This window comes from Marmota marmota, unplaced genomic scaffold, assembly GCF_001458135.2.
Source record: "Marmota marmota marmota unplaced genomic scaffold, marMar, whole genome shotgun sequence".
In the NCBI taxonomy this organism is placed as follows: Eukaryota; Metazoa; Chordata; class Mammalia; order Rodentia; family Sciuridae; genus Marmota; species Marmota marmota.
The window spans coordinates 1,662,859-1,675,928 of NW_026000242.1; the positions used below are offsets into that span (position 1 = coordinate 1,662,859).

The 13,070-nt window shown below is 38.5% G+C and overlaps 1 protein-coding gene across 9 annotated transcripts in view; it reads right to left on the bottom strand.

The window, feature by feature from the left end:
• Jhy (junctional cadherin complex regulator) overlaps positions 1 to 13,070 on the bottom strand; it is a 90,969-nt gene that overhangs the window by 25,425 nt on the left and 52,474 nt on the right. For 4 of the 9 annotated variants that reach the window (XR_007344467.1, XM_048795606.1, XM_048795603.1 and 1 more), the window contains exons 7-8: positions 6,627 to 6,707; positions 5,708 to 5,836 (exon numbers count right to left, since the gene is read on the bottom strand). Coding sequence is in view for 6 of the 9 variants with exons in the window: in XM_048795606.1 (XP_048651563.1) it covers positions 5,708 to 5,836; positions 6,627 to 6,707 (210 nt within the window). In the remaining 3 variants the exon portion in view is untranslated. Of the gene's footprint in view, positions 1 to 1,941; positions 2,376 to 5,707; positions 5,837 to 6,615; positions 6,708 to 13,070 lie in introns of those variants that run through there. The other 5 variants (XM_048795602.1, XM_048795604.1, XM_015489716.2 and 2 more) reach the window with 3 other exon arrangements.

A 13,070-nucleotide genomic window follows, 5' to 3' on the forward strand; every position in this document is an offset into this window, starting at 1 on the left:
GAATGGCAGCATTTCGTTCCCCTTGCCGGGCAACCAAAGCAACGGGTGAGTCCTGACCGGCCCTCAGCAGGACCCGGACCGAGAAGCAGTTTCCGCGGGCTCCTAGCCCCGGGCCAGGGAAGTTCTGGGAGCCGGAACTCAGCCGCCCCGTGCTCGGTGTTCGCTCCGATAAGATCAGGTTCTAAGAAGCACCCAGGCACTGAACCCTAGCAATCTGTCTGCAAGCCGCAGGCGAATTGCAGCCTGAAATTACCTGTTCTATGGCTGAATGAGCTGCCGTCAGTCGAAAACCGTGAGTTGCTCTTTATGTCTGTTATAACTTTATCAATGTGGTAAGGAAATTGCCAGACTGTACATATTAAAAAATTGTTGGGCTTTGGGGTTGTGGCTCCATAGTAGAGCACTTGCCTAGTACTTGTGAGGCAATCCTCAGCACCACATAAAAAAAAAAAAAAAATAGAAAAAGGGTATTATGTCCATCTACAACTAAAAAAAAATTATAAAAATTATCAGGTACACAGTAATGAATAGTTCAACAACTGAACTCAATGGAAAATTAGACCCCAAACTGAAATTCATACCAACTCCATGCTCCTTGACCACACAGAGAAACAAGAACATCTTTCCACAGATGAACAGTCAAACAGCACCATTTGTGGTGCTGTAAGACAGGGCATTGAGACCTGGATACTCTCTTAATACCTTCATTATGACTGATGGATTTCAGAGGTGCTGAACCTTTTCTGATCTCCACATTTCCTCTTCTGAAAAAGTGGCAGTTGAACAAGACAGACTCTTTCCAGGATCCAGGTTCTTTCAAGTTATTTGAATAGATAATGAAATATTTAAAAATCTTACCCTGTCCCTTCAATTATGAAAATAGGAAACTGTCTCTATATGCATCCTTTTATCTTCCAAAGTAAGTTTAAATTTAAAGCCATTTAGGAAAAAAATAATGTTTCTAGTCTTCACCATGTACCTTGAAGGGGCCTCTTTACAAATAAATCTTAGCAGAAGTTTGGGCTATGATTTTCCTGAACTAATTCCTCATATATGTTGATATTTTCCAAATACCACTGAAAGATGACTCATGAATTTTCTCTTTATATACTTGTTATCATTACAGACTCTCAACTCTAACTGCTTCCAGTCTGAAGAAAAAGTTACATATAGACACATCATGATATATATATATATAAAATTCACTTCCTTGTTGTATAATATATATACAACAAGGAAGTGAATTTCCAAAGCCAGTTCTTATGTAAAGATGGTGACCTAAATTTGTGTTAAAATTATCCATTTCTGAATATGCAATGCCCATCTAATATGAAAAAGAAGGTAAAAAATTAAAACTGCTAGTAACTAAGACTGGGAATTTTTATAATGCTTCCAAAGATAAAATAAGTTAAAATATTTATTCATATTTATATTCAGTAGTAAACTATGGAATGCTTTTGTCTTATCTAATATTATTAACTATGTGAAAATATACATTTGATAATATTTTAAGATATTTTTGATGGCAAGATGCCCATCAAATTTATGTACTCGGAGCAAGTGGCTTCGACAAAGTGTGTCTGAATTGGCATTTCTGGATTCAGTGGAGGATTTGTAACTAATATCTTGATGCTCTGTTAGAATGACATTGAATTTGTTCTATTTTAGTAGGCACATCCAGATGTACCTTCATTTTATTTTTTTCAATTTTATATGCTCTCCTTTGCTAAACTTGGAGATTTGAGTAATATTTTTGAAATGTTACCTCAAAATTTACTAGTGATTGGTCCAATTGAATTCATTTTAGGAGAAATTGAAGGGTTTATGCTTTTCCTATCAGGTAGGTAAGAGATACACAAGTGGATGTATTTATTTCTGGGTAACAACAAGGTTTTCATTATTCTAAGTAAGAGCAGGTGTAGTTTACAAAATCAAAAGATCCAATGTAAACCAAAAGCTTTATTTTCTATTTATCAGTCCAAATTCTAATTGATTTGAAAATAAATAATTAAAACATGGCACCATAATCTGACTGGGGCCCTACTAAATCTGTATAAAGCAGATATGGACTGCAGGTACGTGTTAGGTTACTGTGCTCAATTTGTGTTACAATTAAGTTAGAGTTTCTCTCCTTCACATCTTTTCTCCGATTGTTTTTGGCTTCTACCAAATGTTGTCTATACAATGTGAAGGACTTTGAAAGCAGCCACAGCCTGTTTTTCCCTTTCGTGTCTACTCTGCAGTATTTCCAGCAGTGAAATTTCAGGTAAACTTTCTTTTCTTCGCTCGTATGTTGGATTTTTGCTTTCCTTTGATGATTGATCAGTCAGATTTGATGATTTGGGTTTGGGGATGGTCTTAGCATATTCCAAAGCCTAAAAGCATAAAGATAAAATTTTACTTAAAATGGGAAATAAATAAGTCCTAGATTTCTTAAATTGAAGGCAGTTTTATGAAATGTTTATTTATAACATAAGTAGAGATGATTGCCACAATATGGGAGGAAATGGAAATCATATGGAAAACACAAACAAGGCAAGTTTAAACACCCAGTTTAAACAAAATAAATTAGCCACAAAACATTATGGTGTGGGCATAAACCGAGGAGTGGGATAGCTGGGTCAAGTGGTGGTTCTATTCAAGTTTTCCAAGGAATCTCCATACTGCTTTCCAGGTTGGTTGCACCAGTTTGCAGTCCCACCAGCAATGTATGAGTGTGCCTTTTTCCCCACATCCTCACCAACACTTATTATTGTTTGTAATAGCTGCCATTCTGACTGGAGTGACATGAAATCTTAAGAGTAGTTTTGATTTGCATTTCTCTAATTGCTAGAGATGTTGAACATTTTTTCATATATTTGTTGATCAGGTGTATCTCTTCTTTTATGAAGTGTCTGTTCATTTCCTTAGCCCATTTATTGATTGGATTTTTTTCTGGTGTTAAAGATTTTTGAGTTCTTTATATATCCTAGAGTTTTTTGAGTTCTTTATATATCCTAAATCAATTTTTTGCCACATGCAAGTCAGATAGAACACTAATCTCTAGGATATTGATTCCCCAAATGTAGGCTCTCTATTCACCTCACTGATTGTTTCTTTTGCTGAGAAGAAGCTTTTTTAGTTTGAATCCATCCCATTTATTGATTCTTGATTTTATTTCTTAAGCTATGAGTTAAGGAAGTCAGGGCCTAATCTGACACGATAGAGATTTGGGCCTACTTTTTCTTCTATTAGGTGCAGGGTCTCTATTCTAATTCCTAGGTCCTTGATCCACTTTACACTTTGAATTTTGTGCATGGTGAGTGTTGAGTGTCACAGACAAGTCAAGATGGTGCCTGGCACTTTGCCAGAGGGAGTGGTTTGTGAAGTAATGCCAGCGAGCCCTTGAGATGTGGAGATTCCTTAATGACTGACTGCTGTATCTAGTTTATGTTAATTAAGTTAAGCTACATGTAATCATTAAGATGATGAGGATTCCTTATTGGTTGACTGCTGTATCTAGTTTATGTTAATTTAGTTAAGCTGTGTGTAATTAGTTGGGTATATATACTTCTCTGTCCCGTAATAAAGCGGCTCCCGCTGTATCAACCTTCACAAGTTGCTTGTCACCCCCCCGCCCCTTGTTATTTTGCCCAGCCAGACGCGGCAGGTGAGAGATAGTGGTTTAATTTCATTTTGTTGCATATGGATTTCCAGTTCTCCCATTTGTTGAAGACGCTATCTTTTTTCCAATATATATTTTTGGTGCCTTTGTCTAGTATGAGATAAATGTATTTATGTGGGTTTGTTTCTGTGTCCTGTATTCTGTACCATTGGTCTACAAGTCTCTTTTGGTGCCGATACCATGCTGTTTTTGTTACTATTGCTCTGTAGTATAGTTTAAGATCTGGTATAGTGATGCCACCTGCTTCACTCTTCTTGCTAAGGATCGCTTTGGCTATTCTGGATCTCTTATTTTTCCAGATGCATTTCATGATTGCTTTCTCTAGTACTGTATGAAGTCGTGCATGGTATGACTCTACTTTGTGTACAACCAGAAACATGAAAAATTGTACTCTGTTGTGTACTATGAATTGAAATGCATTCTGCTGTCATATATAACAAATTAGAATCAATGAATCAATCAATCAATAAAATATTATAGTGTGGGGGAAAAGTTGGATAATGATGCATACAGCTATTGTGTCTTCTGGAAGTTTTCTTCACAAAACTGAGTGTCAAGTGTTTGAAAATAGGTCTCTCATGTGTTGGATCTACTTAGTCTCTGGCAATCTTATTAAAATCTAGCTTCTGGTAGGGATATATTATCAAAATTTTGTACCTAAGGAGGACTAGTTATAGCTTGAGACTAAAGATATCACTATAGCTGATGTAAAACTGAGCCTCCTTTATTAGACCCATTATTCTTATTCCTAGGTTCTTAGAACTCTGAAAAGCATTAGAGAATGATTTTTTTTTTCTTTACTATATCTATAGAAATCTAGATGCTGGAAAAAATGCAGTCTTTTTTTTCAGTGCTGTCAGTTCTGTCCAGTGTATGATAAAAATGAGACTACTAAATATGATTTCTAAATCTGACTTTGTATCACTTTTGTATTTTAATTAGAGTTCATGCTGAAATGTGAAAGAATAGGTCCTATGAGGGGGAAAACATTCTAAAACACAGAAAAAAGTTCATACTTCTCATGTATGTGGGTGAAATATACAGGAATTTCTAATTATAGATTTGTTGCCTTGAAGCTCTTCATGAAAATATGACAGATTGGAGAAAAAAGAAGTGGCACCATGGAAACTCAGTCGAGAGGACTGAGGTCTTCAAGGTCTGAGGAAGAAGGCAAAAATAGAAAATACCCTGGTCTGTGAAAGAGAACAGGAAGTCCACATTCCTGGAGGCTGCACAAGATCACTTGGCTCTCTTGCAAAGGGTGCCTGTCCTTCCTGGGAAGGGGCCCATCAACTGAGGTACAGACCTGCCCTGGGGAGCTCTGTGACTCCACAGCACAATTTACTCAAACCACGACTCCTGGTTGGATGACATCTGAGAGGGAGAACATTCTGTATTTCTTGAAATCATTTTTTCTCCCTAGAGGAACCTGTATATTACAATCCATATAGAAGAGTGTAGGAAAATGAACGTGAGAAAAACAATGAAGGATTTTTCTTTGACACATGAGAATTAAGAGACACTAATTCCTTTGGAGCTTATTTCAATAATAGAGAATGAAACTGACAATTAGGATTCCAAGTTTCTTCTAAGAAATAACCTTATTAATTTTTATGTGTGACAAACTTAAAATACTATACTTGGAAGGAAAGATGTGGAGACAATGAACTTTAGGAAAATAAAAAGGTTAACCTTACAGCACTGAGTGTGAGCGCATACACATTTGTGTGTGTGTGTGTGTGTGCGTGCGCGTGTGTGTACACATGCATGGACTGTATTGCTATCACATCAATATCTACAGATGATGGGCAGCTGCAGGAATGGCAGCTGCTAAAATGCATCTTGTGTGCCAAGTTACATGGGCTGGGGTTGTGGCTCAGTGGTAGAGCACTTGACTTGCACATGCAAGGCCCTGGGTTCGATTAAATAAAATGAAGGTATTGTGTCCAACTATAACTGAAAAATAAATATTTTTTTTAAAAAAGTAACAAAAGCTTTCTTTTAATTTGGATCGAAAAAAATGTCTTGATGAGAATTTCTTACCTTCTGCCGAGGAATGGCTGATTTATTTTCAGTTTTTGCTGTTTGTGGTTTGGACAGAACAGACAGTGTCTTCATGTTGTATTCCTGTACTTGTTTTGCATATTCTTTTTGCTGTATTAATTTTTGCATCTGTTCAGAGAGACAGGGTTGTGATGAATCACAAATCCTGATGACCCTCTATGCTCTCTATTTAGAGTGACACTAGTTTAAGTGAGCTGGGCATATTCAATTGGCAGCACAGGAGACATGGGATTGCCACATGCAAGGTGATGGCAGTGACCTGGTTAAGCTAATGTTTCTCCTAGAGAGCCTCTGTGATGAGGAACATCACTGCAATAGCTCACTCAGTGTTCCCTTAACAGAGGCTAAATCACATTCAGTCCCTTCTTTGTTGCATTTACCCAATTTATTTTCATTTTTGCTTCCAACTTTGAACTATACTCTCTTTTTATGCCTGAGTGCAACTGCAGTTAAAGCATATTAAATGAAGATCTCCTTTCACTAGAGGAAAGAGAATAAAATGGATGCACTTCTCAGGGGCCAGGGAAGTTGTACCTAAGTGTCTTCTCTGTAGCCACTTTTCAAAATTATCCAGATAATTCTTTCTGGAAAGACCAACAACCATATAACACAAACATTCCCTTTCCCATACATGCATGTGTCCTGCTTCTCTGTGCAGACCTTCCAAACAAACTGAAGGGCAGGGGTGCATAAAACAATGCTGGGTGAGTGTTTTCATATGATAGTTAAAAAGTGTGTCTGGGCTTCTCTTTCATTACCCGTGCTGTTTCTGAAGGGTCTGTATTCAGTGTCAGGCATTGCATAGGGCCTCGATTCTGGGGATCATCTCAATGCAGTTTGGTGAAAAGACAGATGGGTGGAGTCAGGCCTGAAAAAAACTTACGTACAACTCACTCACTTTTTCTCTGACAGATTCCAAGTCAGGTCCTAGGCCTCCAAGCTTCACATCTCTTTTTTGATAACCTTTCAGCTTGGAACTCTAAAAACAACACAGAAACAGTTTCTTTAAGAACTTGTGCTCTTCTCAGCAATAATAGGCACATAAGGGAAGAAGGAAAGTAAAGAATAGACGCCTGTGTGGATGGGGACATTTCTTGGTAACTTTTTCCATTTTAATGGTAGTAAGTTGGTAATAGTCTCTTAGGGAATTTGTAGCTGGTTAGCTAACATGTTATGACTTATCCACTTTTATAATAAAGAAAAATAAAGTTATGAAAATTATAAATAAAAAATTTAAAGCTTGTTGTTATTATTTTGATACTGGGGACAGACCCAGGAGCACTTAACCACTGGCATTTTCCTATACCCCTTTTTGTTTTTGATTTTGAAATAGGGTCTTACAAAGTTGCTGAGGCTGGCCTCAAGCCTGCAGTCCTCCTGTCTCAGCCTCATGAGTTGCTGCGATAACAGGTGTGTGCCACTGTGTCTGGTTGTTGTTTGTTATTAATGTTTTTAAGAAAACATATACTTTACCACTTTGCCACTGCTGCTGTTCCTATGATGTCAAGTCTTGGGCAGTTTGCTAAGCCAAATGACTTCCCTGGACGAGGCAATTTAAGCACATCAGATGAGCACATTGCTTCAAAAAGAGGGAACCCGTTCAATGAATTTACAGTACTGCATGTTATGGATAAGATAGAAGAGAAGCAAAGAAAGTAGAAACTTTAAAATTTTACTATTGATTGTTGGGGAAAAAAAGACAGTTTTAAGGAAAAAACCAACTATAATCAATTCATAATACTCAAAAGAAAGTTAGCATTTAAGAGTCTTGGCGAGGACCACTTAGAAATTCATTCTATTCAATCAGTATGATTTTTGATATTTTGAAGGACACACAGAATTTTACATTGTAACTCCTATTAGTATTGCACACCCGAGAGGACTGAGCAACAGAGTCAGGCAATTATTAGATGCTGAGCACAATAGTAGGCAGGAAAAGCCCCAGTGTTCTCTGGACCACAGGGCAGATGAAGATATTCTCCCAAACTGCAGCTTTCAACACTAAAACTGAAGTTTAGATTTGCTACTTCCCCTTGTGGGGAAACCAAATGCTTTTATTTTTCAGTTCATTAATTAATTTGGTTTCCTGTCTGGGAGGGGCAGGAAAAACAATACCAAAGAGATGGTTTGTATGACAGGGATGATTTTAGGTTCATATAAATTTGTGCTTGGAATGGAGAAAAAAATAACCATCTCAAAGAGGACATGTTCTGTGCTGACTGTGCATGATGTCAGTATCAGGCACAGCATCTTCATAAAACGTGGATGTTCCTATTGATTATGACATGAAGTCCTACGATAGACAATTTATCTAGTGAGCCCTTTTCTAAAATAGAATTTGGAAAAGATAATTAAAATGCCAGAAAAATATTTCACCATATGAGATATAATTTCTGCATAAAACTCGACAATCTTAAGAAGAAACTGATGTAAACTTGTGGTACCAACCATTATAAAAAGGTTTCCTACTCACAGTGATCTAGTGTTCACCCCAGACAGCATTTCGATTAGCTTCGTCATCACCACCTCCCATTTTAGAGACTCAAAAGCCAAATATGGTTGTGCCTCATAATCCAAGGGGGGACAGTTCTAGAACATTTCACAGATAACAAAATCCAAGGATATTCAAGTATCTTATATGAGGTGGTAGAGTGTTTGGATATAACCTATACATCTCCTCTTGTGTACTTTCATTTCTAAGTTTGCTTATAATACCTAACACAATGTAAATGCTAGGTATAGACCTGTTATATTATATGTATGGTTTAGGGAATGACAAGAAAACAAAGTCTGTACATGTGCAGTACAGATGCAATTTTTAAAAAGATATTTTCAACCAGTGTTGAAAGGACATTTCAAAATCATAAATCTTCTTTAAGAGAAGCCACTCCCAAGCAAAACCACTATGGCTGCTTCCTGTCCATTTTATCCTTCTGTACTTTTATGAAATTGTCCACACTTGCTGGGTGTGGTGGTGTTCAGTAATCCCAGTGACTCAGGAGGCTGAGGCAGGAGGATTGCAAGTTCAGGACCAGCCTCCACAACATAGGGAGACCCTGTCTGGAAAAAAAAAATATTTAAAAAAGGGCTGGGGATGTATCTCAATGGTAAAGTGCTTCTAGGCTCAATCTCTAGTACCAAAATAAAATAAAATAAAATTGTTAGTTTTTCTTTAAGCATTTCAGCATTACACTGTATTTTCCACTAAATGGTCTTCAAAAATGTGACTTTTAGGCATAATATTCTTCAGTCTAGTTATAGTTAATCGTTTAACTATTTCTCTAGACACTGAACATTTATAATGCCATGAGGTTTGTGGGATACTTTTTTTCTTTGAGTAAATTAATAGAATTGTAATTATTAAGATAAAATGAACATGTTTAAGGCCATAGGTAGCATTTCCATTAGCAATGGAGTAGTAAGATAGCTGTTTTTGTCAAAACCTTGATTATAATGGGTATTATTACACTTAAGAACCTTTAGTAATTTTTAATAGGTGAGTGAACTCAGAAAATTAATATACTTGCATCTGTGAATTTGTTCTTCTCACATATGCCCTCTGCATCATTGTTTTGTAATCACTAAATCACTATTTGCCAGAGTCAACCAATAATGAAAAGGAAGAAGAAAAAATCCCACTCATCTCCAAGTCATAAATCCAATTTGTCCAAAGATGATGAGAAAGAAATGATCAGTGCCCAGAAATCTCATCCTTAGTCTGAAGCAGCTTAACTTTTAATCATTCCACTGACTCACAAAAGACACATTGTGAAGCATGAATAATTGCTCACTGACCTCCAGCCACAGTTCTAAACATCACCTCAAATAACATCTTAGTTAGCAGAGAAAACCAGAGCCTAGGGCCCAGCACTGCACATACATATCACATGGAGGGAGAGCATGTGGCCCAAACAGGTCATTCCCCAGTGCCGATCCCTTTACAGGACGAAGTGCCCTTAGCAAAGGAACAATTCTCAAGGGACCACGGTGGCTCCTCCTAGCGAAGCTTGTTCTGGGTGACTGGCAATGAAAATCCTGGATTTGCTTCAGTTTGGCGCAAGTAATCTTGAACTGGTTCTCAGCACTGTGATTCTGTTTGATCTCTCTTCATCTAAGTCTTTTTTAACAGCTTTATTGAGAAATAATTCACATACCACAAAATTCACCCATTTGAAGTTGTACAATTCAATGGTTTTTAGTTTGTTCACCAAGAGGTGTGAAACATCACCACAATCCAATTTTAGAACAGTTTCATCACCTTAAAGAGAAACTATTGTACCCAACAGCACTCACTCCCTATCCCCTCCCCCTCTACTCCTAGGCAACCACTAATCTACTTTCTGTTTCTTCAAAAGTCTGTTATAGAAAATAATCCCCAGAATTCACTTTGATTTACCTCTCCTTGGCTTTTACAAGACTAAAAGGTCATAGTAGCACAATGCCAAAATAATCAACATCATCATCATCATCATCATCATCCAGCACTGATAACCCCATTAAGTCTCTGAACATAGGGGGACAAATTAGAAAATACAGGCATGCTCTCAACAAACCCTTGACTGCAGCTAGTCTTTGCATAAGACACACAGCTGACTTGGGCCCACCCCTGCCCTATCCCTCCAACTGTGTGGCTTCAGCAGACAGTGGCAAAGGGCTTTTCTGATGGAAGGTTTCTACCAGTAATTAATTGCAATTGTTCTCAAGCCATACCAGAACAGTGTTTTTTTTTTAAAAAAAAACCTGAAAACTCAGAATACACTGAGCCTGAATTGAGAATGACATTGACTGTTCCATGAGGACTTGTTTTAACTCTGAAATATACCTGCTGTGAGGGACACTGCAGGGTTATTCTCCAGAAAATTCCTTGGATGTGTAAGTGTGAGAAAGTTACTGAAAAACAGGACAAAAGACAATGCCTCAAATACTCGGTAACAGCAAGAGAAGGAAATTTGCTCTGTGGTTGCTAAACTTAATCCAAATAAACCTCTTCTTTGAAGCAGTTAAGCAGCAATGCCCAGATTGTCTGTGACAACAAACTCATGAGTTAATTACTGCAGCTCAACAGTCAGCTGCCGGAGACCACTCTAAGCAGTAATTTTGTGGTGGGCTGTAACACCGCACGTATATTTTTATACTGTTTGTCATCCTTTGCACAATGTTAATCTCTTAGTGGCTGAGGTCTGTGTTGAATGGTAGGGACAATGGCTGGTATGCACGAGTCAGCCACAACTGATCTGCCAGAAGAAGGAGGGGGCTTGGGCCTATTATCTTTACAAATCCTCAAATTTTTAATGTGATTCAGGGTGATTCCCTTGGAAACCACGAGATTTGATGTGACTAATAAATGGGCATGACCTGGATAATGATTCCTCCTGTCTGGTGCCCTGGCTACCTGCTGTCCTAAACAAATAGCTCAGTTCTAAGTCATTTTAGTTTCTGGAATAGCTTAAAGCACAAAGAGGGCTTCTGTGTATTTGTCAGATGCGGGCTGAAGGTATTGACTGAGAAAAATGGATACATAGGGATTGTAAAATTCTGGACAGAAAGCAGGAAGGGAGGGATTTTCCCAGTTGGAAAGTGTGTTTGGGAAGCAATAACTGGAAATCCTCCTTCCTCTTTCCTACCTTACCATGCTCTTAGATTTCTGATGATGCACACTGTCACCAAGGTACTTCTTCTACCTTTTCTCAGTAAAACATAAATTCAAATTAGAGAAGGAGGAAGAAAAAAGAAACTAACATTTGGCTGATGTCTATTCTTTGCTAGGAAATAAATTTTAATATACTATTTTACTTAACCACTCCAAATCTACTAAAAGAAAAAGTAATTCTGATTATGTATATGAGGAATTGGGGGCTCAAGTAAATGAGTCACTTGCCTGAATCCCAGGGTATTAGGTAATAGGGCTGAGACAGAATTTGGCAATGACTAAGTCTATGACTGCCACTAAGTTCTCTCACTGAGAACTGAGTTTAAAAATGCATCTTCAACAATAGCCCATAGCTGGACTTTGAACGGACAGGGAAAGCAGTCTGCTGAGGTAGAGTGTTTGAGCTACACTTTAGGCCCTGGTAATCTTTGGCTCTGGAGGAAACAGGCTACCTTCGTCTTCACTGTGTGTTGGTTCCAACCCTCTAAATGCTTTTCCCCATAGAAATAATAATATGATGATGTCCAGCTTCCTAGTCTGGTCTAAAAAACCATAGGAATAATTGAACACAGTACTAATTGTACCTTTGAACCTAACTACTGAGCAATGATATTTCTGTGGGAAAAGAGTGACTGCAGTGCCAGAAACACACGTCTCCTTATTTACAGTGTAACTGTGGATTCTCCTAACTTCAAACTAGCTTCAAACTGGGGATTCTCCAGCTCCGTGCCTGGGCAGGGACTGTGGACCCCAGAAGAGCAGAGGATATGGGGGGATGGAGTTAAGACAGGGTGTTCGAAGAGCCTCTGAGTGTGGGTGCGTGAAGGAGCTGGGCTGAGCACCCTAGCGCTGTGAGTGAGCTGAAGACCTGGATGGAGAACAGAGAGGCTGCAAGGCAGGAGCTGCAGGTATGAGCTGGGTCATCCCTCAGTACCAAGCCATCCTCCTCTTCTTTTCTAATAATATGACTGCTGTTCACTTTCAACCAGCGTCCCCTTTTTCTCTTTGAGACCACTCCTTTTCTTTTTCTCGAAGAAGTCCACATCATAACTCTGTTGACTTCAAAGTCCTGTAACTTCTCTGTACATCTTACAGCTGCCCTATGCACCATAACCTGAGAGATTTTTTGTAAAATACAAATCTGACCATGCTTAAAGTTCCTCAATGGTCCCACTCTGGCCTACAGAATAAGGCCCTTCTTTGAATGAACAACAGAATCCTCTTAAGACTTGCCCCTAAGTCTCTGCCTGCATCTCTCCACACCCCATGCTTCTCAGCTTCAGTCACAGCAACGTGAAGTGCCTCTACCTTCCTGACATGCGCTATACTGTCACAGCCCAAGGAGCTGTGACACTGTGGGGTCTGCTCCCCCCCCCCCACCGAAATTCTCTTTAGTCTTTCTTCTGTGCCAGCTCTTGACCATCTTGTAAGACTCAGCGTGCAATTATCCCCAGAGCTTGGTTTGATCTGCAGGTCAGGACATGTATACTCTTTGTGTCCCTTGGTGCTCCTTTTGATACTTATTTGCCATTTACATGACTATCTTTCCCAGATCCAAAGCTGCTTCTGGGGAAGGGCCACGGCTCATACGTCTTTTACATTCCAGCACCTGCCACAGTTTCTAGCAGGATTTAATAATTATATATTGAATTAAATTAAGGAATTGTTTTCTTAATGCCTCCCCGCCCCCCC